The 24587-nt window shown below is 40.8% G+C and overlaps 1 protein-coding gene across 9 annotated transcripts in view; it reads right to left on the reverse strand.

Moving 5' to 3' along the window:
* Positions 1-7484: 7484 nt before the first annotated feature.
* The window catches only part of acaca (acetyl-CoA carboxylase alpha), a 32813-nt gene continuing 15710 nt past the window's right edge, over positions 7485-24587 (reverse strand). For 3 of the 9 annotated variants that reach the window (XM_061703344.1, XM_061703343.1, XM_061703340.1), the window contains 26 exons: positions 24422-24524; positions 24225-24332; positions 24053-24109; positions 23728-23772; positions 22619-22660; positions 22337-22405; positions 21837-22052; positions 21566-21721; positions 21249-21473; positions 19372-19527; positions 19105-19251; positions 18658-18927; positions 18419-18516; positions 18131-18251; positions 17933-18043; positions 15785-15928; positions 15552-15672; positions 14575-14671; positions 14365-14461; positions 14133-14268; positions 13405-13582; positions 13217-13329; positions 11964-12118; positions 11263-11433; positions 9815-9951; positions 7485-8904 (listed from right to left, as the gene is read on the reverse strand). In XM_061703344.1, the coding sequence (XP_061559328.1) occupies positions 8679-8904; positions 9815-9951; positions 11263-11433; positions 11964-12118; positions 13217-13329; positions 13405-13582; positions 14133-14268; positions 14365-14461; positions 14575-14671; positions 15552-15672; positions 15785-15928; positions 17933-18043; positions 18131-18251; positions 18419-18516; positions 18658-18927; positions 19105-19251; positions 19372-19527; positions 21249-21473; positions 21566-21721; positions 21837-22052; positions 22337-22405; positions 22619-22660; positions 23728-23772; positions 24053-24109; positions 24225-24332; positions 24422-24524 (3499 nt within the window). In that variant the 3' untranslated portion in view covers positions 7485-8678. The remainder of the gene's footprint in view (positions 8905-9814; positions 9952-11262; positions 11434-11963; positions 12119-13216; positions 13330-13404; positions 13583-14132; positions 14269-14364; positions 14462-14574; positions 14672-15551; positions 15673-15784; positions 15929-17932; positions 18044-18130; positions 18252-18418; positions 18517-18657; positions 18928-19104; positions 19252-19371; positions 19528-21248; positions 21474-21565; positions 21722-21836; positions 22053-22336; positions 22406-22618; positions 22661-23727; positions 23773-24052; positions 24110-24224; positions 24333-24421; positions 24525-24587) is intronic. The other 6 variants (XM_061703347.1, XM_061703346.1, XM_061703342.1 and 3 more) reach the window with 3 other exon arrangements.

The raw sequence follows: 24587 nt of genomic DNA on the forward strand, positions 1-24587 counted from the left end.
TGCTCTCTGTGGTTATGAATCATTTTGGAGGTTTATGTGCAGATTGGAGCTGTAACCATAAAGTCAAAGCCATCGACCAAATTTTTTGTACCGCGTATCCTGTTCGGGGTCGTGGAGAGTTGGTGCCTATCCCATCTGACTTTGACTGAAAGGGAGACTCCGAACTGGTCATCAGTCAATCACAAGGCACATATAGTTACAGACAGACAACCATTTACACCGTCGCCGAGGAGGAACTGAAACACGCTGCCTGCACCCAAGTCAGGCGAGTGTCGTGTAAAACTACACCATCAGTAACTCCAAAGTGAAATGCAACTATCCTTTTATAATCATTTGTTTTCTAATTGGCAATTTTTTGGGGTTAGGGTGTCTCAAACTGTACTTCCACAATAATTTAGATGAAAGATTGCACAAAAGAATTGCGCACAATGATTCTCAGACTGTAGAATTATAGAATTATAGACTTTGTTGTGCGACTGCAACTTCCACGGCTTCACATTCAAACCTCCTCCCCCCCCCCCCCCAAGGCTAAGTACACAAACTAGGGTGACATGTCTCAAATGCATTCTTATTGAATGTTTTTGCTTCTCGTGGATTTGTCAGCAGGGATGTAAGCATGTGCCAGACATTTCTGTAAGCCAAGTACTGTAACTACTGCTTTACATATTTTTTCTTGAACTGTACACTGAAAGGATAGCATCAAACCGCTTGAAGTGAGATCTTAAATATAGTCCCATTTACAAATGTTGACACTTTCTTACTGCATTGTAGACTTCTTTTTCTAATGTTGACGGATACTCTTTTTAAAAATATTCAAATTGCGATCTTATGCGAATTTAGATTTGGCCTTTCTGTCATTGCAGCTTCCTTTGAGTCACTTGAACAATCTGGTTCAATTTGGTAATTTGACCCTTTCTTTACTTTTGGCTTCAGGCTTGCTAGTCCACTTTCTGCATGAAAATCACTCACACATACAATTTTATAATCAATGCCCACGGTAATAGGATTCCTCTGGCCACGGGCAATTAATACAGTTACCCCCCCCCCCCCCCCTTTTCCCCCTTCTTGTGCTGATCTCAAAGCTACGAGACATTGGCTTCTCCTCATTTACATATTTATTGCATTGGTCTCAAATCTGGCGAGTGATTGATGTGGAGCCTGCCTCCTGAATTTTTAGCGGCCCATTATTATGACAGAGAGGGAGGGAGCTGCAGCATGTCAGTGTACTTTTGATTAAAGTTGAAGAAGACAGAATCCTAAGTGTTCCCCACCTACTTTCTCCCTTTCTGTGTGCTGCTTCCATCTGCAAGGCCAAGGGCTGACAAGATGTAAGAGCGTGTTATGTCTATTGACAAGTCATTTGCTCACAAAAGTCGAGGCAGATACGCTTGTTACGACTTTAATCACCATATCACTTGCGCTACATTTTTAGAGATTATAAAGACAATGGATTCAAATTTCTGGCTACGCTGGCATCAGCAGACTGAAGTATTATTGACTCAGACATTGACACTCCATGCTTGAAATGGAAAACGACAACATCTGACAATGTTTTGTATCAGCAATACGACAATATCAGTAGAAACCTGTGAAATTGGATTTTGCTTTGGGCAAAAGATGATGTAATAACAAAAATATAGATATATACCTTCCTGTGCAAAAGTCACGTGTGTTTTAATTGCCCTTTTCACAGTAGTGGTTTTAAATAGGTGTCATGGATGGATGGACGTTTTATTTTTATTTTTTTCACAATTTGAGAGACTACAGCAGCAGTGGAACAAGCCCCAGAATTAAAATGGCACCGCCAAAACCAGGAAGTAGCTACGAGCTAGCTCACAAACACAAATGCGGTGCTCCACAAATTTGGGAACCTCTTCATGTCATATACATCTCTCCACAGTTATTTTACTGCAAACATATAATTGAGACACTTATAATATGTATATCAGTAGTCATTTAGAGTTTTTTTGTGCCTTGATGGAATTTCAGTTCTGTTTGAGGAAATGAATGACAAAATTAAGAAGCTTGAAACTTGCCCATCATATCACTAAATTAAAAAGTAGCCAGACTTTTGCACAGTACAGGTTTTTGCATAGATCTAGTTGATAGGACACAAAAAAAAAAAAAAAAAAAAAAAGCAGACAATCATGCATAAGGTTGATGATTCTCTCATTTGCAATCGAGCATGAAACCTTCTATGGGAAAGATCTGCTCGGCAAAAAACGCCCACGTATGTGTGCGTGTGTGTGTGCGGCCAGGTGGAGGTTGGGTCGGAGGGTAGCCGATCAGCAGTCGTGGTTGCGCCAAGTCGATATTTCTGCTGTCTGTATCGCTGTGAGGGGGAGAGAAGTCCCACACTGATAAGAGTCGCAATTTCCAAATGTACAATACTTAACTATACTTTCAGCACATAAACATTTACATATAAAAAGAGTTGTTACTTTTAGTGAGATATCTCTTTTCAAGGTTGAAACATCACGTCTATTTTAAAAGTGGCACATTAGTGCCTGCTGCAACATTTCCCCCCGGCTGGTTGTCTTTGTCCTTCAGGCCCAGAGGACATTGGTCACACATGCAACCATTGTACAGACCCCATGAGGAAGTGTAAACCAACATTTCCATAGGGAGATGGCTTTACACGCACCACTGATATGCCGTAATGTATGCATTTTAATAGATCCGACCTTTCAAAGAAGGCTGCTGCAGGTCTGCGGGTCTGAACTGTTTGCATTCAGTTATATGCAGAACTCATTGTCAGCAACTCTGTAGCCAAATGCGTCTAGATTTATTATAGATTTATTATACCGTTTCACGAACATTTGAACTGTACCGTCTCATGTTTTTGGCTGAAATATTACATTATTATTACTATCATTATTTGTTGTTGTAAATGCAATATTATGAAATTGGTGTTATTTTTGGTGTTATTGATTTGATATGAAGCATTATTCATTATGTGTTTATGGCACATAAACCAGCAATGCCAATAACAATAGTACGATGTTTCAAAAGTGATGAAATAAAACAAATATATAGGCTATAAAACTGTGTGAGCGTAACATGTTTTGTAGATAAAAGCGACAATGGCAGCTGTTTTCGGAGCCAGTTTTCATAAAGATTTTGTCGGATTTTGCACCAAAAAAATCTGTTGAATTAGTAGTAAACTGACACTGATATACTTTAGGTTGCTTTAAGCGCTTTTCTGCATTTCTTTGACAACATATGTTTTCAGTGGGAAACTAAGCCATGTTTGTGGAGTGTGTTAAGTTGAAAGCAGGCACGTGCACAGACATTATAGAGGGCAGGTGCTCAAGTCCAAAAAAAGGGCACCCAAGGGAAAATATTTGTCAATAGGGATGGGGTGGGGCTTGGTATTGACAACCTTTACCAATCAAAAGGTGTTTGCTGACAGGGGGGCTTGGCGGGGCGAGGGGTTGGGTTGGGTTCACTTCCTTCATCCTAGCCAAAAGAGGCTGGTGCTTGAGCGCCACCTTGGGTCTATTTGTGCATGTGACTGATTGAATGTGTTAACTTTTGGTCCCACAAATATTTACAAAACTTGGTCTCATCACCATAATATGCCACAAGAAAGATTAGGTCACCTGCAAACCCACTTTAATGTATTGTTTAGAATACATTGAAATCTAAAAATAAAAAATAAAAAATCTGAACTAGTACCAAACAAAATCACACGTTTAAATCCAAACCTGTGATGATTTTTTATTTTTTTTTTGCTGAGAGAAACAGCATCAGTTCACAATGATTTCCTCTTGGCCTTGCCCACTTTTCCACCTGCCATGCAGACGGTCTCCCTGCCTTTATAATTTCTGTAGCAGACAATGACCCACAGTAATAATGGTGATCTATGGCCCAAGATGCACCACCTTGCTTGCTGACCTTTCCTACAATTCTTCACTAGCGTGCCCGTTTTTCCCCCCACTAACCCAAGTCAGGGCCTCTACGCTTCATCCCTCTTCGTATCCAGCCAGCACCCCCCGCCACCACCGGCACCTTTTCTCTCCTCCTCCACACATCTCGTCAACGGCTCGCCACACTTCACTGGCTCCATGAATGTTAATGTCAGACGTGCGAGGGGAGGGAGGAGAGGAGGGGCTGCAGTGTATAGGAAACACATTCTCTTGTTGTGTAAGGCACATTCACAACATTTTCCAATGTAGAATTGTTTTAGAGTTTTCTTTTTTTTTTTTTAAACATCATCTTATTTGCTAATTATACATTGTGGATTTCATGTTTCTACAGTAAAACCTGTGATTTACTGTGAAGCATCTTCAGGGAGATTCAATCAAATAATCTGCTGTTGTCGTGTCTTCTTCCCGGCTAAAGCAGGTGTGTCTGGGCCTCGTCCCCGTCTTTCCTGAGTCAGAAGCTCTCGGCTAATGTTTACCAAGCCCTGGCAGAATGACAATGTGTGCATTATGTGGGTGATGATCACCGGGTGTTGAAATCTTTGACCCCCGTGACACATTTTAAACATGGATTGGGGATTAAGCCCGTGGTGCAGCTGGCTGACAGGCTGCCCCCAAAGAGATTCACATCCTCGCTCCCTCTCTGCAAGAACACTGGGACACTAATACCCTTTTTACTCTCCAGTGTAACGTAAGCTGCTTTTCAGATGTGCTTGGACATTGTTGATGGGTATGCATCTTGGTTGAAATTAAGGCTTGAGTAGTAATCCAAATTATTCATGACTCTGCTCGTTTACTCTTTCGATACATTTATTGACAGCGTTACACAATAAATCTGCTGCTTTCATACGTATATCAATTTACAGAGGCATGTACACTTTTTCCCAGGGACATGCAAAGTCGCTTTTATTTTTTCAAATTCAAGATAATTCGGAAAATATCACGCAGTGCAGCACAGACCAACGTTAAGGTTCAGCAGTGAACTAAAGTGGGAAGTAAAATTGTATCATACATATTGTAAAGATGGGCGGCACAATGAGGTTCTGGGTTTGAATCCTAGGTCGAGCCTTACAGAGTGGAGGTTTTTTTTTTCTTTTCCTGCGCTTGCGTGGGATTTCTCACAAAACATGCATGGTAGGTTGAATGAAGATGAAATTGTCCATAGGTGTGAATGCGATTGTGAATATCGTTTGTCCGTGTGTCCAGCGTACGGCTGTTGACCAATCTGGAGTGTACAACATATTGCTGTTCAACTCACTTCTTCATAGCATCGTAGTTCCTTGGTAATAAAATGCCACAAGATGGCGGAAAAGCAACACTTTTACTGCAACGGTCCTGAGGATGATTTATAAAAAAATAAAAATAAAAAATTAAAAATAAAAAAGCAGCAAACAGGTGAGTTTTGGGGCAAATAACGGAGGATAGCTGAGACGAGAGAAGGTCTTTGACACCTAGTTAATCTGTTTCACCAGTTATTAAATTTATAAAACACATCTGAAAAGCACGTTAGTGCGACTGAGCCGCTGTACACTTTGCAATGTGCTCGCAACATAAAAAGGCAGGCAGGCAAGCTGAGAGGCGCTTTTCTTTCGAAACCCTCCGCCTGGAGAGAGACGGAGAACGGCTGGGGCCTCACACTCCCCGTGTGTCAGTCGACTCTTTATCATGGGCAAAAGACTTTTTGTTTTCAGGCAGTAATCAGGCAGCCCAGGGGCTCTGTAAAGACCCCGTTCGCGTTTCATCTCAACTGTTGCATACAGCCGGCTAATTGGAATCCTGCATCTGGGTCAGATGCATTGTCTCTCAAGTGCTGTCAAGCCATCGAGACACATGAATGTGGAATTATGGTTCTCCCCAGATGCGTGATTGAGTCTCCCCACTGAGCTATCGTAATTCCTCCATTTCAATCTCATTGCAGGCATCTTTTTCCAGAAGCTTTCTTTCCAACAGTTTCTGCAGGAAAAACAGCAAATCACAATCATAAAATATGTACAGTATACTTAGTATACAGTATGTATAGTACTTTATATAGCAAGGGTGCTAAAATCTTTGTCAGAGCAAGTGCCGTATTCATTTTTATTGACAATTGCAAACAATTTTGAAAGTTTCTCTATGAAAAACAAAAACCTCTGCAGGAACTTGCAGGCTGACAATGATCACTTGATCACAGGGACATTTTCAACTAAGTCGTCTAATTAGCATCACAGCTGCCTTCAAACTTGTATTCAGTCAGTCACTGCATGTGCAGTTTGGTGACATGGTGTGTACCACACTAAACATGGACCACAGACAGCTAGAGAGTTGTCTCAGTGGATTAGAAAGAACATGATAGACAAGCATGTTATAATGGTAACAGCTAAAGACCATCTCCAAGCAGCTTGATGTTCCTGTGACTACAGTTGCACAGATTTTTCACAAGTTTACAGGCCACTGGACTTTAGCCAATCTCCCTAGATGTCACCCAAGAGAATGTCAAATTGGAGATGGATTATACGTTTGGTAACTGAAGAGCCCAGAACAACCTCCAAAGAAATTTAAGGTGAATTCCAAGGTCAACGTAGATCAGTGTGAGATGGCACTATTTGCTGTTGCTTAAGCCAACGTGGACTTCATGGGAGAGGACCGAGGAGGACTTCACTGTTGAAAGCAAGACATAAAAAATACCAAGAAAAGCCTGAGCCAGGATTTGAAATCAGGACCTCTGTAGTGTGAAGCAGAAGTGCTAATCACTAGTTTTAAACATGTTGGAACAATTTGTATATTTCTGGCTAAATAATATGTCTAGGTTAATCTGGCTTTGTTCTTGTGTTTAAAAAAAAAAAAAAAAAAAAAGTGTGAAATACAGTGCCCACCCGCTTCTATGTTACCTTTATTGTAAACGAAAATATTTGGTTTGGTGCAAGTTCCCCCAAACAATGCCATTTCCTTCACTCCAATGACGGAGGAAGAAAATGAATCTGCATTTTGTGACTGATCAAAAGAATTATCCCGCCGTGCACACCACCACAAATGAGCAAAACCCTGTGGGAGACAAGGGGACCACGCAACACACATTTCCAATTATAACACCAAATGACTTTCTTTTTTTTGGACTGCTCGTAATTGTTGTGGGTATTGGGCACATGCAACTCAATTTGTCTTACATATTTGTTGGTGGCACGATAAGAAAGTTGACAGAGCCGAGGGGATGATACCAACGAAATAAGACAAAATTAAATAAATAAAAGGGTGAGATAGCTCCCTCAGTATTTGTTTGATCAGTTTTCATCCTTCTTAAGACTGTTGAAGTTTAAAAGGCAAGGGGGTGAAAAAAGCCACTTTAATCGTCTTTGGGTTAAGGAATGCGAAGAGTATCATTTTTGAGTAATCACAAAATGTCTCCCCGGTGTAATGGTCCCTGTTCTGACTGCTACAATTTAAGCAGGCTTTCAGTGATGCAAGTATCGGTCTCGGAGATCATCACGTACATAAAAAAAAAGCAAAAAAAGCTGATGTTGTCAAAGAAGTGCACATTTTTAGACCTCTTTTAAAAAAAACATTGCAAACAATTTAAGGGGGTTAAGCTTTATTTAGATTGCTAACGTCATTATTTCATCATCATTTTAAGGTTACAACCAGTGTGTTAAAAAGCAACTGGCCGCCAAGTCAGTACAGGTCAAGGGGGGGAGGGGAAAAAAAAAAAAGGTCACAGCACTGAGCACAAAGCTGTTTTCACATTGTCAGATCAACATAATGAGGCAGTGATGTCAAGAACTGAGTTCAACATGACAGTGCTGTTTACTCATTGTCACTTAATGTACCATCTCTGTACTTGTGCCACATAGGTGTTTTTTTTTTTTTTTTGCTTTTTAAACAAAACTCAAGTAAGGAAATATGCAATTGAGAATAAAATTATTAAAAATAAGGAACATTTAGTACAAAATAGTATAAATAAAACAATTACCATGGATTATGGCTAGACATTTGCTGACTTGACATGAATCATTGAACAGAGGTGATTACATCATGCATTCAAAAATATTTTCTATTACAAAACAAATGAATAATAATAAAAGTTATTTTCAACGATTGTTTTGGACAGCAAGAGACACGACACAAAATAAATGAAAAAAAAACCATGCTAATATCAACTCTGTGTGTGGTACCATTATACTATTTCCCATTAAATTTCAATATGTCCACCTCTGTGTCTATGTGTGTGCGTGTGTAACAGTGTGCGAGATGACATGAATACGACATTTACAGTGAGAGCAAGTTTACTTGTGTATGCAATGTGAACAGCAAAGCAGTATAAAGTGCATGTGGAGCAGCGTGACGGGACAGCTGTAGTTTTGTGTTCACGGCAGGAGAACTGGGAAGCAGTCAGGGTGGAAAAGGGCTCCTTTTACTCCCTGTCGTGCTCTTCTGTCCAAATGGGTTATCACGTTCCTGCTATTTTTCTGCTCAGTAACTAAGTGCACCCTTGTTGGTAGTTTAAAAGACCCTTTCTTGCCAAGGCTACTTGCAATGTCCTCAAAATACTTAACTCAGACTATGTTGCGAGAAAGCACTATGCATTGGAATATGACAACATTCCAGTTCATTAGTTCAGTTCTGCATTCGTTCAAAGCCCACACCAGATCATATTGGTCACCAAATAGTATTAGTCATTTTCTGCTGATCGAACTTGAACGCAAAACATGTACTTTTACACAAACTGGTTGTAAAGACAACTTACAAAATATCACGTGGCTGAGAATCATTACCAACGATTCATCGGTTCCCTGGCGGCTGCCGAGGGGCACTCGCGTTGGCTCCTCCGAACCTTAATGCCAGCCCGGAATCCGAGCTGGGTGGCTGTGGTGTCAGCACTAGGAGGAGGCCTGAGGTCTCCATAGTGGACAATATACGCACCACCTCAGCTCTCTGTGTGGGCGAGATGTGCTGGGTCATGTGCACGATAGAATCCATAGCCACCTCTGGGTTAGCTTGAACAAAGCTGGAAGGAAAAGACAAAAACAAACAAAGAAACACGTCAAGGGAAGTGCTGGTAAGGTGTGTGACATTTCTTCATGAAGTCAAATTTAAGCTTATTTGTCAGGATGATTTTTTTAAAACATTTTTTTAGTAGTAGTAGTTCAACATACGAGCTAGTCAGTTTCACAAACTTCGTGATTTGGTTGCTGTATTCAGCAACTTTTTCTGACCCTCCAAACAACTGTTTTCCCCAAAAGTGATTAGTCAGTGTAATTCCCGCTACTACACAGACACTTTGAGTGAATCAGTTTGACGTTATAGAAGGCCCTTACAGTCAATTGCGCTGAACTTTGCCAAATACAGTGCCCATTTATACATTGCAAAAGTAATGATTTAATGAATTGTTGGAAACGTTTGTTTTGTTCTTCCGAGCTGCAATATTTTGCCAAGATTTAACATTTAAAATGTTAATCTATAAAGGATTGTTTGCATAGATGTTTTGACAAAAGGGATTTTTTTTTTCCACCAGGAGGTACATTTTTTCATTATCGGAAAAGGAAAAAAAAAAAAAAAAATAAACTTATTTTGATAATTTCTGTGGAAGTAGAGGCAAATCATTGCATTTAAAAATAAATAAATAAAAACATAAATAAATAAATAAACATTTTAAAAAACTTGTTTCAAAGCTTGTTTGGTATCATTGGAAACAAAGCAAATCCCAGACGGAGGGGAAAATAAATCTAAACTTGATTTGAATAATGTTCCATTTTCTACAAGCAAAGGTGTGGTGAATATAATCAGAAGTTGGACTTTTGTATTTAAAAAAAAATAATAATAAAAAAAATAAAAACAAATAAAATACATTGGAAGATTTTATTTTAAGACCATATTGCCCAGTCCTCATGGAAACTGTTGTTGCTCCTGTGAATTACCTGCGAATCTGCTTGAGGATGTGATCGCGGCGAATGTACTTGATGTTCTCGTCGATGACGGACCGCGCTCCCTCGTCTTCGGCGAGTTGCCTCTCCAGCCATCCCACCAACTCTTCGTTGTTGTCCCACAGATAGGCCTGCACAATGTCATTGTCAGGGATAACCATTGTGGTGCTTACGACGAAATATAAAGCCTCCAAAATTGTACCTGGTCGAGTGAGCACAAATCAATATAGACACAAACAAAAGTGGACCAGCGAAAAGTGGACGGATGATGTCTTGTTGATTTGGGCCTGATAGAAATATTAGTATTCATGAGTACCGGCATCTCTGATCCCAAACAAAGCCAGGCTGGAGGGGCTTAAAGATTTGAGGGTGGAGGGGTTTAATAGGCCCTTGCCTTTATATGAATAGCCCTGCTTGAGGTCCGCAAGAACATTTAATGCCCTTATTAATCATGTTTAATCTGTTTGCGTTTAATTAAGAGACAGCGTGTTGCTCTCCTATCAGCACGTGCCAGGGCTCTGATTAATTGTGGCTTAAGACAGTGAGTTCTGATGGGGTTAGCGTCCTAGCAGACAAGAAGGCCACTTGGAAGGGAACGTGGCTCCTGACAGCTCCTGCCTGCTGGTCCGCTGAGGCTGAGATTGGGCCGGAAGGAACTGTGGTTACGTTTCTTCATTTCATGTTATATTTAATCGCTATTTTCTGGACAAAGCATTTCTGTGGGCATCTTTAATCAAGAGAAACTACATCAAATTACCACAAATGCCTACTTGTAGACAAGCAAAACGTATGTGACTGGTGGAAAAAAATGTTTTCATCAAAGTTGTTCAACAAAACAATCAGATTGAACAAGTGAAATTCAACTGATTTAAGAATGAAAATTAAATCTATGTACAGGTGCAACAATTAACAAACAACTAATTTATTATCAAAGTAATCAACATAAAATTTCAACGATTTTGATAAATGATTATGGGAATAGAGACCTTGTTTAACATAAATTGTCCAAATCCTCTGAATTTCAGCCTCTCAACAGTAAATATTCTTAGACTTCTGTAGTCCTCGATGAAAGCAGCAACGAGCATAACTACTGGCTGATGACATGATGCTTTGAACAAAAGTTTTGGAAGTTTGCGAGCACTGCAACTAACAATAACTTTGAATAAACCGTTTCTAAATTATATTGAAAACCAATTGGTGAGCATGACAAAGATGTCATTAATGCTTTATGACAATTGCCATTGTCTCATGTTCTTTTGAAAGTAAAACAAAAAAAGTATTTAAATTGCTAGCTAAAAATCTTAGAAATCAACTTTATTCTAACACTATTATAAAAAGAAAGTGATCGGTATTGCATTGTTTTAAAATGGAATGTCCCGTTATATTTGCAATCTTAAACCAACGTAACCATTTCACAGTAAAAATGCACACAAAAGTGTTACCTTGACGGCACCTTCTGCCTCGACAAACCAGCGGCGCAGCATCGCCTGGACTTGCCCGTCCGTCAGCTCGCTGTTTGCTGCTTGGATCTTTCTCTTTACCGTTTCCTCCAGGAGGAGGCGCCGCAAGCGCCAGTAGAAGAACTGCCGGGATGTTTGCCACTCCAGGATATCCTGACAGAGGAAAAGGACAAACATCTTGTTAACGAAATAATGTTGACAATAAATGTCGCGAACCCCATCGTTAAAATTAATGTGACATTTGATGCAACATAAAAACAATGATGGTCCAACTATCATTAAAACGATTGTAATTCATATCTGATTATGACATACACTAAAATTCTGCATTGGCTTTTCAGATAAAAATGTGAAGAGTTCCAATTAGCTTAAGAGTGCGGTGGCTAGCCATGACTGCAGCTCAAATTGTGCTCACAGCCCTCCCGAAATTCTGTTAAGAGGGCGTGTGCTTGACATGAAACTCGAAAGGCAATGAAAGGGAGAAGGCCTGTCCAAGTCGGATTTGTGCTTTTCAAAAGCATTTCACTTGCATCATCACAATTATAAATCATTTGGACGACTCACAGCCCGTTGACGTGGGCAGTTGCAGCGGCGAGACTCCCACGTGGGCTTTGCGAGCACATACGTTGCTCACGTCGCTGCAAAGCGGGTCGAAAAGGCTTAGTTTGAAGAAAAGCACCCACCGTGATGACGCCCTTCTCCTGCATGCGGCCGGGAGTGTCATGGAGGTCCGCAAACTGAACAGCCACCTGGTGGTAGATAGGCAACAGAAACTCTTCTCGCTCTTTTAGCTTTGTCTCCAGCTCCTTGCGGTCAGGAGGACTCAACTCTGGTGTTCCTTTGTGGAAGAACAAGTAGTTTTAACACAAATAAATAAAATAAATAAATATATATATATATATATATATATATATATATATATATATATATATATACACACACACACACACACACACACACACGCACACACGACTAGCATGATGGCAGGACAGGAAGAAGGCTCTCATCGAAGAAAGTACAGCAACTGAGTTAGGGTAAACAGAAAAGTTAACTTTTTAAAATAAATTTAAATCAGTTAAGTGCTGGTACTGCTGTTATGTGTGGATCAAATTTGAAATTCGCCCTGAAATTCGTCCAAAGTGTCAGCTTTAAACCAAAATGGCTGACTTCCTGTTCTTGTTTGGGTTTTGGTCTTTAACACAAAACTTTGGCAAGAGACACCACTGAAGTTTAAACACAAGAACAATGGCTGCTCTACTCGGAGACACTTTGTTCTACAAGGAGAGATTGCACGTGTACCCAGAACTGCCTTAAAAATAGTTGTTACCATGAAAACTGTTCCATACACAGCCACAAGCTTGAAAAAAATAAATAAAAAATGTTTAAATAAAATAAACATACAGATGGAGACGACAGATGACAATGAACAATCGAAGCGGATGGCACAAATATTGAGTGGACTAATGTGTTAATCATATAAGATGCAAAATGCAGCTGTGTGACTTAAGCCGGACTAACTCTTTTATTTAAGCTTTCCACTCAGAACTCTCCCGCCGCCGACTGATTTCTGTCAATTCTGGTCTGTTCCTCTTAAACCCTCCTCAATAACGCTGCACCAGTTTGCCTAAAGCGGCAAACGCTAGCAGCATCGGATCACAGTCACACAGTCGGATCACACTGCGAGCTGAGACTTGAATCGATAAACTGCGCCGGGGAGACAGGAGAGCTGATAATTGATCCTAGCCAGCAGTGATTGACATGTCTCTCAGGGGAGCGTGGCAAAGATGATACTATCCACAGATGAAAAAAGGTGAAGGTACACAGCCCCCTCCATCCCCTGCTCCTTACTGACAGGGAATGGGAGGGAGAAAGACTACAAATTAAGTAGGCTGCGACCGCTAAAGAACGTTAATTGGAACTGAAGATGACGACTGACCCAATCTTTCAGCCAAGCTCATGTAGACGGGATCGACTCGTCTCATGGTCTTCACCAGGTCCTTTCTCCTAAACTTGATCTCCACGGTCCCCTCGGGCTCCAGCACTCCACCTCTGAGCACGTAAATGGTTTGAGTGGGCAAAGTGTTAACGCAGATGGGAATTTATCCTCGTTTCGAAGCAATTTACCGGCTGTCCTTGTCGGCGTACATCTCCATGTGTCGAGGGTTGATGGTGGGATCTATGACCACCCAGGAACCTCCCCGCAGCTCGGCCTGTGGGGGGATGTAAACCAGCACGGGCTGCTTGTACTCCCGCAGCCCGTCCACAATGTAGGCACCAAACTTCAACACCTGGTCATACATGTCTAGAAAGGATGCATTTAAAAACAAAATCAAAATTAAGAGTATTATAAATTGTACTTCCTTTTGAAATGAAGTGTGATTGCTGAAGTCGGCAAAATGAAATCAATTAAGTATAATGCTGGTTGGAACATTCGCATTTTTAAGTGCTGTGATCATGAAAAAAAAATACCATACATGGCATTCTTTCTTAATAATGTTTTTGTATTTCGCTATGACTATTATGCAATATTTCTTTAGTAATAAATGTGTTTTTTTTTTTTTTTTTATATTTATTATATCCATTAGGTAAGCGTCCCAATTATCCATGTACTACACTGTATTTAAATTAATATAAATGCTGTTAATAAACAAAACTTGAAATACATTTAGGACATTTTGTTCTTTAAAGACAGTGAGTGATGCAGTCAGTTGCTCTTACAGTACACGAGGTCTGAAGGGTTGCAGAATTAAAACTATAAGAAAGAAAACCCCATCATTTTGGACCCATAACATGATGGCCACTTGTTTCTCAGCATCCATACAGTCTCTGGGTGTTATTAAATTGTCAGACACCTTTCATTCCTCCAGAAAAGCCCCTCCAATTGGCAAATACAAAGAGAGGCAGCCCCTCTCGGTTCAGGTCCTTAATAGCTTGGGCTGTTTTGAAAGCCGAATCGGGGAACCACACCTGCCCCGCCTGCTGGATGATCTAAACAGACACACCGCAACATCACAATCACGCCATCTGTAGACAATGAAACACTTCGCTCATTCTTGCGTATATACGGCGAGTGACCTGCCTCACCTTGGCCTCGGAGTCCAAATTAGCTGGATCAGCTGGGATTGACAGCTCCACTGACCTCGTTTCCACAGCAACCACTCCAGTAGGTATCCCACCCAGTCTGTGGAAATACCGTATTAAGCACTGACATCCACCACACTGGCAGTGAGGAAATTTAACTATAACATAAGAAATCCATTCTCATGTTTGGTTTTGTATTTATTTAGGGCTTACCGAGCTCTGCCCACCACCACGCTCTGAGCCCATGGCTGCATTATCTCCATAAAGGAGCCATGGTCAAAAAAGCCACTCTGCCAGGAGCCTTTTGGACCTTCATGTAAATAGAGACGAGTTTTGCAGAGATTCAAAGGAACAGAGACGGTCATTTGTATCAAATTTAAACATGAATCGCTTTTCATAAAATGTTCTTTTCTTTGTTATATTTCACAAGATTTTTCGTAATACTTTGGGAAGCTGTGCGTGTTTTCCCTCTGTAGCAGTAATCCTGGCAGCAAACATGATGGATGATTGGATACAAAAGGCTTGCGATGCTGTTTTTCTGCTTGCTAACCCTGAGAAACATGCCATAGACTTTAAGGTTACTGTTCAATTAAGCCTTGCCGCTCATCCCGACCAGCGTGTGCCCATTTCCGCACAATCCTCCAATATCTCTGTGGTCTCAAGCTATAATTACACTGTTACAGGAGCTGCACAGTCCTAGCTTGCAGTAGGGAAACACATCCGCATCCATTTTGGTGCTATCTTGATCTTGTCTCTTACAGCATGATAGCAGACTAAACTGTTTCTCTCTGAGTGGTTACCCAGGGGCTCTCTTGAAATGAATAATTGCGACTTCTAACTCATGGCACATTTGCTGGACATGATAAATCTTTATATTTACTTTCAGTAACAAAAAAAGAAATTGTTGTCATTGCCTGTATACCATGCACTTAGCCTACCTGTAAATACAATATATAGTATGCTTGGATTTACAGCTGTAAATCATTAAAATATATGTATGAGAAGCTTGAGGTATCATAAGAATACCCATCCATTGAAAAATAATGCTCAACAAACACTGGCTTAACGATGATAACACTTAGTATATACAGTAACATCTCAAGATGTAGTCACACACACACACACACGAAAAAACAAACAAAAAAAAACACAGTTGACAAAAGAGAACCTAAACATCAAAAGGCACTTACTCTGGCTTGCACGACCAGCTAACATCCATCGAGGGTCATAGGGTGTCTTTGTTGGCACAAAGTCAACTGGTCTATTTATGGGATCCTTGGCACTCAGAATGGGCACCGGACTAAACTTGCACTGGAACAAAAAGGTATTATTCACTTAGATTTATTTTTTTTTTTTTTTAAAGCTCTAATTTGACTTATCACATGGTGGAAATCTTGTGAAGTCAGGGATATTTGGATTCTACCTTTGGCATGTAAGAGAGCCACTGCAGAAGAGAGAAGACTCCCTCAAAGTCATCACAAACTGTGCTGTGCGTCACACCATTGTTGTGCATGATTTGGATTCCACCCAGCTGGTTATTTGACGTGTAAACCTCTCTGCCCAACACCTGGCAAAGGACACACAACACAAACATGAGTGCGACTGAGCAGTGGAGGCCTTTGAGAGTTACAACTACAACATGATACTTCTTTGCATCTGCCTTTTAAAAATACAATGTAGGGCCTTCAGTGGAAGCAACAGAGCCAAGCCTGTTATGGTGGAGACTCAGGCTAGGGAGCTCTACATAAATCAGCTCTCTCTCTCTCTCTCTCTCTCTCTCCCTCGCTCTCGCTCTCTCTCTCACACTCACTCACTCACTCACACACACACACACACACACACACACACACACACACACACACACACACACACACAGCAATGTGTTAGCAGTCATCCAAACATTTGGGCACTACAATTTTTCCCCAACAGGAGTGTTACATTGCCTACTTGAGCTCTGTGTGTATACTGTACAGGCAAACCCCACAGCAACACACTTGACGACCATGGTGGACACAGAGAGAGAAAAAAACAAAACAAATGCACTAAAACTCCAATCATTTGCCATGACAGTGCAATCAATAGAATCAACCAAATTACTTTCACCCAGCAAAGTGACCCTGAACCCACCTAAAGCCATAAAGTCTTAACCTGAGCACACCCTATTTTGATAAGCAGGCAGGAACAGGTGGCAGGGCCCTGACATGGCTCAGTAAAAATCAGAGGCGCTCACTCCCTTGCCTCAGCTTTCACCTTTTCAGCCATCATTTACTTTCTTTATTACCATTAATGGTTATGTATCTGGCTACAAATCTAGGGCGCTCTCCTAAAGCTGTCAGGAAAGCCTGCGGCCCCAAGAAACATTGCAGTCACCTTGACACACACAAAGCCTCTGAGCCTCCGGCCATCGCGGCTTCATTAAGATTCCGCTGCGCAGAGACCGCAAGGGGATGTAAGAGCAGCAACGGAGGGAGATCGCCAGGAGAGAGAAAAGAGAGGCCAAGTCGATGGAAAAGCTCATTGGGGTATTTGTGCTAGTAGTTACTATCCAGAGCCCATGAAAATATGGAAGCTTTCAAGAGGCTAATTAAATGATGATCTTGGGGTGGCAGCCTCCTGCTCTCAATTAAGTTTCAGTTAATAGCCAGGAAGTCACGTGACGAATGGAGTGGAGAGGCAATCTCTGCTGAAGATCTTATTCAAAAAATACAATCACATCTTCTGTTTAAACCTAGAGCATTTAGCCATTACCTGCGATGTGGATACTTTAATAATAACCTGTCTCTTCATAAACAGCTAAACTGTGGAGCTGTCTTAAAAACAACAGAGGCTTCAGCAAATAGGTGTGCCATCAACCTGCCATTTGGGTGATTTCTCATGTTGCCGCCTGTCAATTAAATTCAAATGGAGACATCTTATTACACTGACAAGGAGAGCGCATGGGAGGGAAAACAGGACAAATAGATGTAGTAAAGCGTGCAGGCTCAAACATGAGCACTCACACCAATCAACAACAAGCAGAAAACCTGTCTCAGCAAAACATTCATTTTGATGGAAAACAAATAATACGGATGTCCTGCTTTGCAGCCTCCAGCAAAGCAAATATAACTTCATGGCTCGCTTTCAATTATTTAACGATGGAGGTAGGGGGTCTGGGATTGTGGGGGTATCCTAGTGGAACGTAACAAATTAGACGGAAGCGTTTACAGACAAAAGCATTCTTACACACTACAGCTACTGTAGCATTCTGTTAAATTATTTACAACAACAGGTAATTTGTAGTACAATATTATACAGTAACGATAATGTTTGTGATCAATTAAATAAAAGGATGAATGCCTCCCCCTACAGTGTTCTGATATTAGAGGAATATATTAAAAAATGTTTTAGACATTTTAGAACATATACAAAAAATGTATTGCACATTTGTTTTAATGTATGTAAAGGCCTTTCCTACTTCGAGCAACCGGGTGACAAGAGCAGCAGATGCGTAACGGTAATGGTAAAGATGCAATTGAAATATTGATATTGATATGATATTGCACCATTGATTTTGGCTATGCTGTTGTTGTACCTTGTTTAGTGCTCCAGCCCCAGTAAGGATGATGTGCGAGTTGTCCACCTGAATGGTTCTCTGACCCAGTCTCACCAGATAGGCTCCAATTCCGATGGCTCGGCACGTTACCTTTTGAGCGAGACAATCGACGTTAAGGCTTCTTGACACCCGTTGACAGCTAAAAGCCATTTGTATTTTGCACGCACGTGCTTTTACCAGGTTCATGGTGATGATCTCCTCATAAGCCACAGAGGATTCTCCAGCGATCATGCCGGACCCTTTCAGATTCTCCACACCCAGCCCGTCGTCCTTCCCAATGATGTCGGTGATCTTGTACCTGTGTGACAGCAAATACTGTGGTTCACATCTTATCCAAGGGTGACCAGCAAATAGCCTCGCCATCTACTTTTGCCCTTGTTATGCATATTTGACTGATCTAAGAACAACTCTCATAATCCTTTGCCAACAACACCAGGTATCCAGATATCCAATCTTGAAACATACCTGGATTCTCCCTCATCCTCCACATGCTCGCAATGTACGGAGTTCAAGGCTGAGACCTTCTTATAATCCTGAGGTGTGAGGTAGAGATACTTGAAACCCTGCAGGGGGGCAATATGGCGACAGCTCAGTTATTGTATGACAGCGATACTGGCGACATCTGACCTCAAATGGCAGATTATTTTTTGATCAAAATTGCTGCCTGAAAAATTTAACCAGGAGACTGAAGCTATGTAACTGACCTTGTACGGGTCAGTTGGATCTTGCCAGGCCACGTGAAACATGTGTCGGATTTCCTCAGCCAGGCCAATGCGGGCGCCGCTGTTGGCCGCGATATAGATTCGAGGGATGCCGCACTCCCGGGCCATCTCCGAGGCGCGCAGAAACAGAACATCCTCTTGGGGCCCGAATGAGCCGATCTTGTGTGTGATGTCATTACTGATGACGATGATCTCACGTCCTGCTGGATATTCCGGTGTACGGAGGGTCATCCGCCATGCCACCATACCAATCTAAACGAAAAGAATTAAAATGGATACAGACAGACTTATACTACCTAACAATGTAGTATTAAATCAGATTTTTTTGTTTGTTATATTTAAACTCAAAGATAGTATATAGTGACACATTGCCTCAGAGGTTTGAGGAATACATTAATGAATTAATGTATTAATTAATTAATAACAAACCTCATTGCCACCTGGCAGTCGGTTCATCTGCACCAGTTGACCTTGGGCGTCCAGCACCAGCTCGGTGAAGGTCAGCAACTCAGAGGGAAGAGGGCATTTAGGTACGAAAGCATACGCTTGGCTTGAGTGCCACAACTTTTTCAGAGCCTGGATAAAGAGGTGTAATAGTCCATCAGGCACATTGATTGCATCAAAAGCAGCCATGATAATACTGTACATGTGAAGTAGTAAACACGTGAAGTACGAAAAGCCAGGTTGGTTGTGTACCTGTCTAAACATTTCTGGAAAGTCATAGACATAAGTGGTGCCCAGTGACTGTGCCTGAAAGCGCTTTGACTGCAGCAGGTCCTTGGTGACGTAAGGTGTGTTGATGAGCATGCCGTGCAAAGGACCCTGCTTGTCTCCATATGCCTGGAACATTATCTGCACAAAAAGGGAGGCAATGTAATTAAAGATACACCAGCCTCTCAGACAATCTTGGCATTTAGGCGATTGATTTAATGAGGATGGGGACTGGGTGACAATGAGCACTTCTTAAACCCACAGCAGCTAGTTCATGTAATGAATGGAACGATGTCTTGTGCTCACACACGAGAATGTTTTCCTCTACAGACTGTGACAGCCATTCCACTGTGATCCACTTCATGGATGTTGGTGTAGCCATCTCATTTTTAAAATGTATCCAATTTTTGAAAACTTATCCAATTTTTTTTTTTTATTCAAATATTCCAAGTTTAAATGAAAGCATGTTAGTAAAGTGGGGCAAATACTAAGAAACCAGAGCAGAAGCTTAAAAACTCCACTGTGACATAGTAAAACTGTTTCGGCATAAAACGGATACCGATCTTCCTTTCTGCTAACAGCCGAACAGGACAAAAAAAATAAATAAATAAAGAAGTGGGGCAAATAGCACATCTGTCTCACTTTCAGAGGTTTTGGGTTCGAACCTCGCCTTCCCACATTAAAAAAACATGCATTGTACTGAAGACTCGAAATTACTCATATATGTGAACGTGAGTGTGAACCTCGTGCTTTTCTATAGGTACCCTCGCAACCAGTCCAGGGTGTGCCCCGCCTCACGTCACAAGTCAGTTAGGGCAGGATCCAAGTATAATTCAAACAGCCTCACAACATCTCATGTCAACTAAATTGGGTAACTCTCAGCAACCAATAGGAGCAAAACAAAGGACAGCCTGAGACAAAATACTGCCTAATTTGAGGTTTTCTGATACAAAATCACTAACTAAAATTTCTCACTATATAAGCTACCTAGGATGGGTGTGATGATGAAATGGTGAGATGATGATGATGGAGGCATGAAGTAAAACTTACCTGATCAGATGACAGAGAAGCATACAGGCAGCTTGAAAAATTAGAATCTAATGAAAAAGTTCAAAGTTTTTTGCCTCTCATTTCAAAAGTGAAACCCATATATAATAACTAGGGATGTGCCGATCACATTTTTTTGCACCCGAGTCCGAGTCTTTCCGTTTAAGGATCTGCCGATACCTCGACAATGCACTAAAATGACTACGCATCAAATTAATAGTATGTGTAGCCTACGTATATAGTTATACATACAACCAAATATATATATATATATATATATATATATATATATATATATATATATATATATATATATATATATATATATATATATATATATATATATACACACACCCTGACTTTCCAATATTGTACTTTTACACAATATTAAAATTTTCTGCCACAGTAAAAAAATTTGTTTTCATTATCTGTAAGCCATAATCAACTAGCAAGAAATAAAGGCCATTATTATTTCACTTTGATTGTAATGAATCTAAATCATATACGGGGTTCTCTTTCTGAAAAGAGTGACAAAAAGTATTGAACATGTTCAAAGTATTCTATTTTTTTTTTTTTTTAGATGTACCTGTACTTTACTAGAAAGAGCTGTCAACAAGGCTAGGCCCTATGCAGGATCTACTGTCCAAATCCAAATATGTTAAAACCAGAAATATTCTGCTGTGTGACCCCAAACCTCAAACCAAGAGGCTGTTAAAATTGCAACTTGGAAGACAAGGGATCCACGATAGAACAGAGGCATTTTTCCTGTGACTAGCTGACAAGCAGATGACATGGAAAACGGATGAGTGCCCCACCTGGCGGTCTTTGGGCCCCACCTGTCCCGTTCGGGAGTCAGTGACCTCCTTGTAGAGGCTGATGTCCAGGTAGTAGCCAGATTCATTTGTGAGGAACAAGCGAATGGGGATTTGCTTTCCTGTCGGAGTCAGGCGGATGTTAATTTTCAGTTCAGCTTGCAGGACGCGCAGTTTCCACAGCCGGCTGCCGTAACGCATCACCATGGAACGCACAGACTCCTCGATCTGTTGATGGAGGAATATTACTTATAAACCGATGCTAAACAAAGAGAACTTGAATTCTTATTATTATTTTAGAAGTGTTTGACATCCTGTACCTTCGAAGGGTCCATGATGACTGTGGGGACAAAATTGAGGAATATGTGGTTACAGTCAGTACGCACAGTTGTGTTGTTGAAAGCAACCTCAAGCTCATCCATGGCCTCAAGAAGCAAACGCTCAGCCTCATTGTGAAGGTACTCAAAAGAGGCCTCCTAGTGAAGGAAAAGGGGGAAGAAAACAATCATCAGTGAGGAGTAAGTATGATTCATTTGTGGAATGATTCATTGGTGGATCCAGCATATAGAGGATATATTCTCAATTTCTTACCTTTGTGACTAAATCAGAATGGCGGATAATGGCTCGGACAAAGAACCGGTAGTCTGTAACTTCTGCTCCCACTTCCACACGTGCCGCACCCAGATAGAGGTGCATCTTGTGGTTGGCACATGGAATGGCTGTCAGGGCAAAATTGCGCATGCGGTTGAGCTCCAGCTGGAAAGCTAAAGCCGGCTCCAAGTGGCGGTAGATCCTGTCTTCCACAAACTGATGAGAAAATGACAGGACGACATCATAAACAAAAATGGAACACGCTCTCCTGAAGAACATTACACCTTTTTCTTCACAAGGCGAGTACGAGGCAATGCCGCTATAAACCAAGATTATATCAATGGCAGTTTCAAGAACACTGGCTCCCAATAAAAGTAGAAAGATGCCTAAGAGCTACACACAGTATTAAGTAAATGAAATCGTGGGCAATCTCATTCTCAGAGAGCCGCTAATGGGTGTCATTTCTCTTAAATGGGAGACATAATTAAAGAGTTCATTACTTTAATGAGTTTTGCTGGTGTCATTGTAGTCAAACTATCAGGGGTAAGAGAGAAGGAGCCATCAAATATCTGCAATGGAAGAAACCCAATGCAGCCTGAGGTAAAAAAGTTGTTTCGACAATCAATCTAAAAAATAGCTACCGTAATGTAAAGAGCTGGTGAAATAGGTTACCTGAGTCCTAATTCTAAAGTGTCCTTAAACACCCTTTGTAACAACTTCAGTTTACCATCACCTTGTTGTAAAACAGAAAACTGTCATGGTTTAGCATCAAAGACACCTACCTTATCCCTGGCGCGGAATGTGAAGAATTTGGGGAACTCTCTCTGTGTAGGAAATAAAAGACAGAAAGCAGAACAATAAAACATATGTTATTTCAAAATAAAAACACTAGTTAAGTAGACACACTATAAATCACAACAAGCTAAAGCTATTTGTAGCTAAAATGCATCATACTGATTTTTGTCTAATGGTGAGCCCATATAAGAACAATCTGTGTAGAAAGGTATACGTTCCCCTTTTCAATGAATAAAACATATCACTCTCTCTCAGAGACTCTTGATCCTGGAAATGCTTGCTTGCCCAGCTGAATGATATCAGATGAAGTGTCCCACAACAATGCCAGCGCGATTGGAGATGCTCTTCTCACCTCACATGCTACATGATAACAGTAGGCCAGCAATTGAACACAACCTGAAAGCTCCACTGACACAATTTGTCACTGATTACACATGCTGTTGAGAGTATAGTCAATGGAGGAAAATATTTTTGAGGCAGAGCACAAAAAACAAAAAAAAACTCCATTTTAACGAGGGCCTCCAAATGGCACTGACACCACTGAGAATAATTAGTTCTCAGACGCAGAAGGGCCCATGAAAAAAAAAAGAAATCAAAGCCTATTGTCAAAACAATATCTGGGTTAAAAGGCAGGACACTTCTCACAATATCCTCATTATTGCCGTCATCACAATAATACTGGTGTTTGGATGCACATGCAACTGCCCCAACACTTTGTTGTGTTACAGATCTGTAAATTCTAAAGTGATTGACATGCATTCGCCTTTCCAAAGAGAAAGTTAAGCTGACACGCCACTGTTATTTTACCAATCTTTATTATTGTAGGCTGCAGTAGTGTAGAAATGCACTGAATCATAGAGAGCCTCCCCGTCTAGCAATATAAGGGAACCACCAGCAATCAAATTACTGGAAATTGAGATTGTTCAGGTGTACTCAATGCTGTGGTTAGTGAGTGTACAGTATACATGGCCTGTAATTGTTTCTTTGTACAGTGTATTACTTTTTTTTTTTTTTTTTTTTTTAAAGACAAAATACTTTTTTAGTAATTCTGTAATCATTTAGCCTGCTGCCCTCAGTCCCCTTTGTCTCTACTTACGTGAAACCTTTGGTCCACCTCACAGTTGATTTGCTTTCTGAAATCCTGTCATCATAAGTGTAGCGAAAGCAAGGCATGCAAAAGGAGATACAGGAGAGACAAGGCTGAATTTAAAGTGCAAATTACTTCAAATTATTACAAGAACAACATACATACACTATGCAAAGTCATTACAGCAATATTAGTGATATAAATATATATGTAAAGACAGTTTTGGACAAATAGCGACCATTAATAGCAGCCACTTATACAATTAAGGGGTGACATGCAAGGGGAAGCAAACAGATACAAAACTAGAGAAAGAAATGCAGAACAAGAGTCTTACCTTCTGAGCCACAAGGAAAGTCAAGCGACGGATTCCGTGTTCAAACAAAAGAGATTTCTGGGATTGATTGAACAACAACAACAAAAATAAATAAATAAAAAGAGAAAATCTGAGTCAGTCCCATACTAAACTTGGTCAAATTAACAACAGCGTTCCTGGGGAACGTTCCAACCTTTGATTGGGTGAACTCCCGAAACATGGATGCCAGGCCATCATCGTCCATGTCACTGTCGGTCTTTATAGCCACATTCAGTATATGGATGGGTTCCTCTTGGGTGCTCTGGATGAGCAAAATATTTTTAACAAAATTAAATAAGCCTTTTCAGTTACATTGCAAGCAATAATTAGTGTACAAGAATCTTTCGGTACCTTGTTGTCCTCTTCACCATACAGGACTGGGTTACCTCCCTCAGGGAAAGTCGGGCTTGGGGGAGGAGAGTCTGTGAAGCAACTCAACACATCTGTTATGTTCCTGAAACAACAGTCAACCGTACTTTTGTCACAATTTATTCCCATTTCAGTTTCGAATGATTTC

The sequence above is a fragment of the Phycodurus eques genome, chromosome 17 (genome assembly GCF_024500275.1).
Source record: "Phycodurus eques isolate BA_2022a chromosome 17, UOR_Pequ_1.1, whole genome shotgun sequence".
Lineage (NCBI taxonomy): Eukaryota > Metazoa > Chordata > Actinopteri > Syngnathiformes > Syngnathidae > Phycodurus > Phycodurus eques.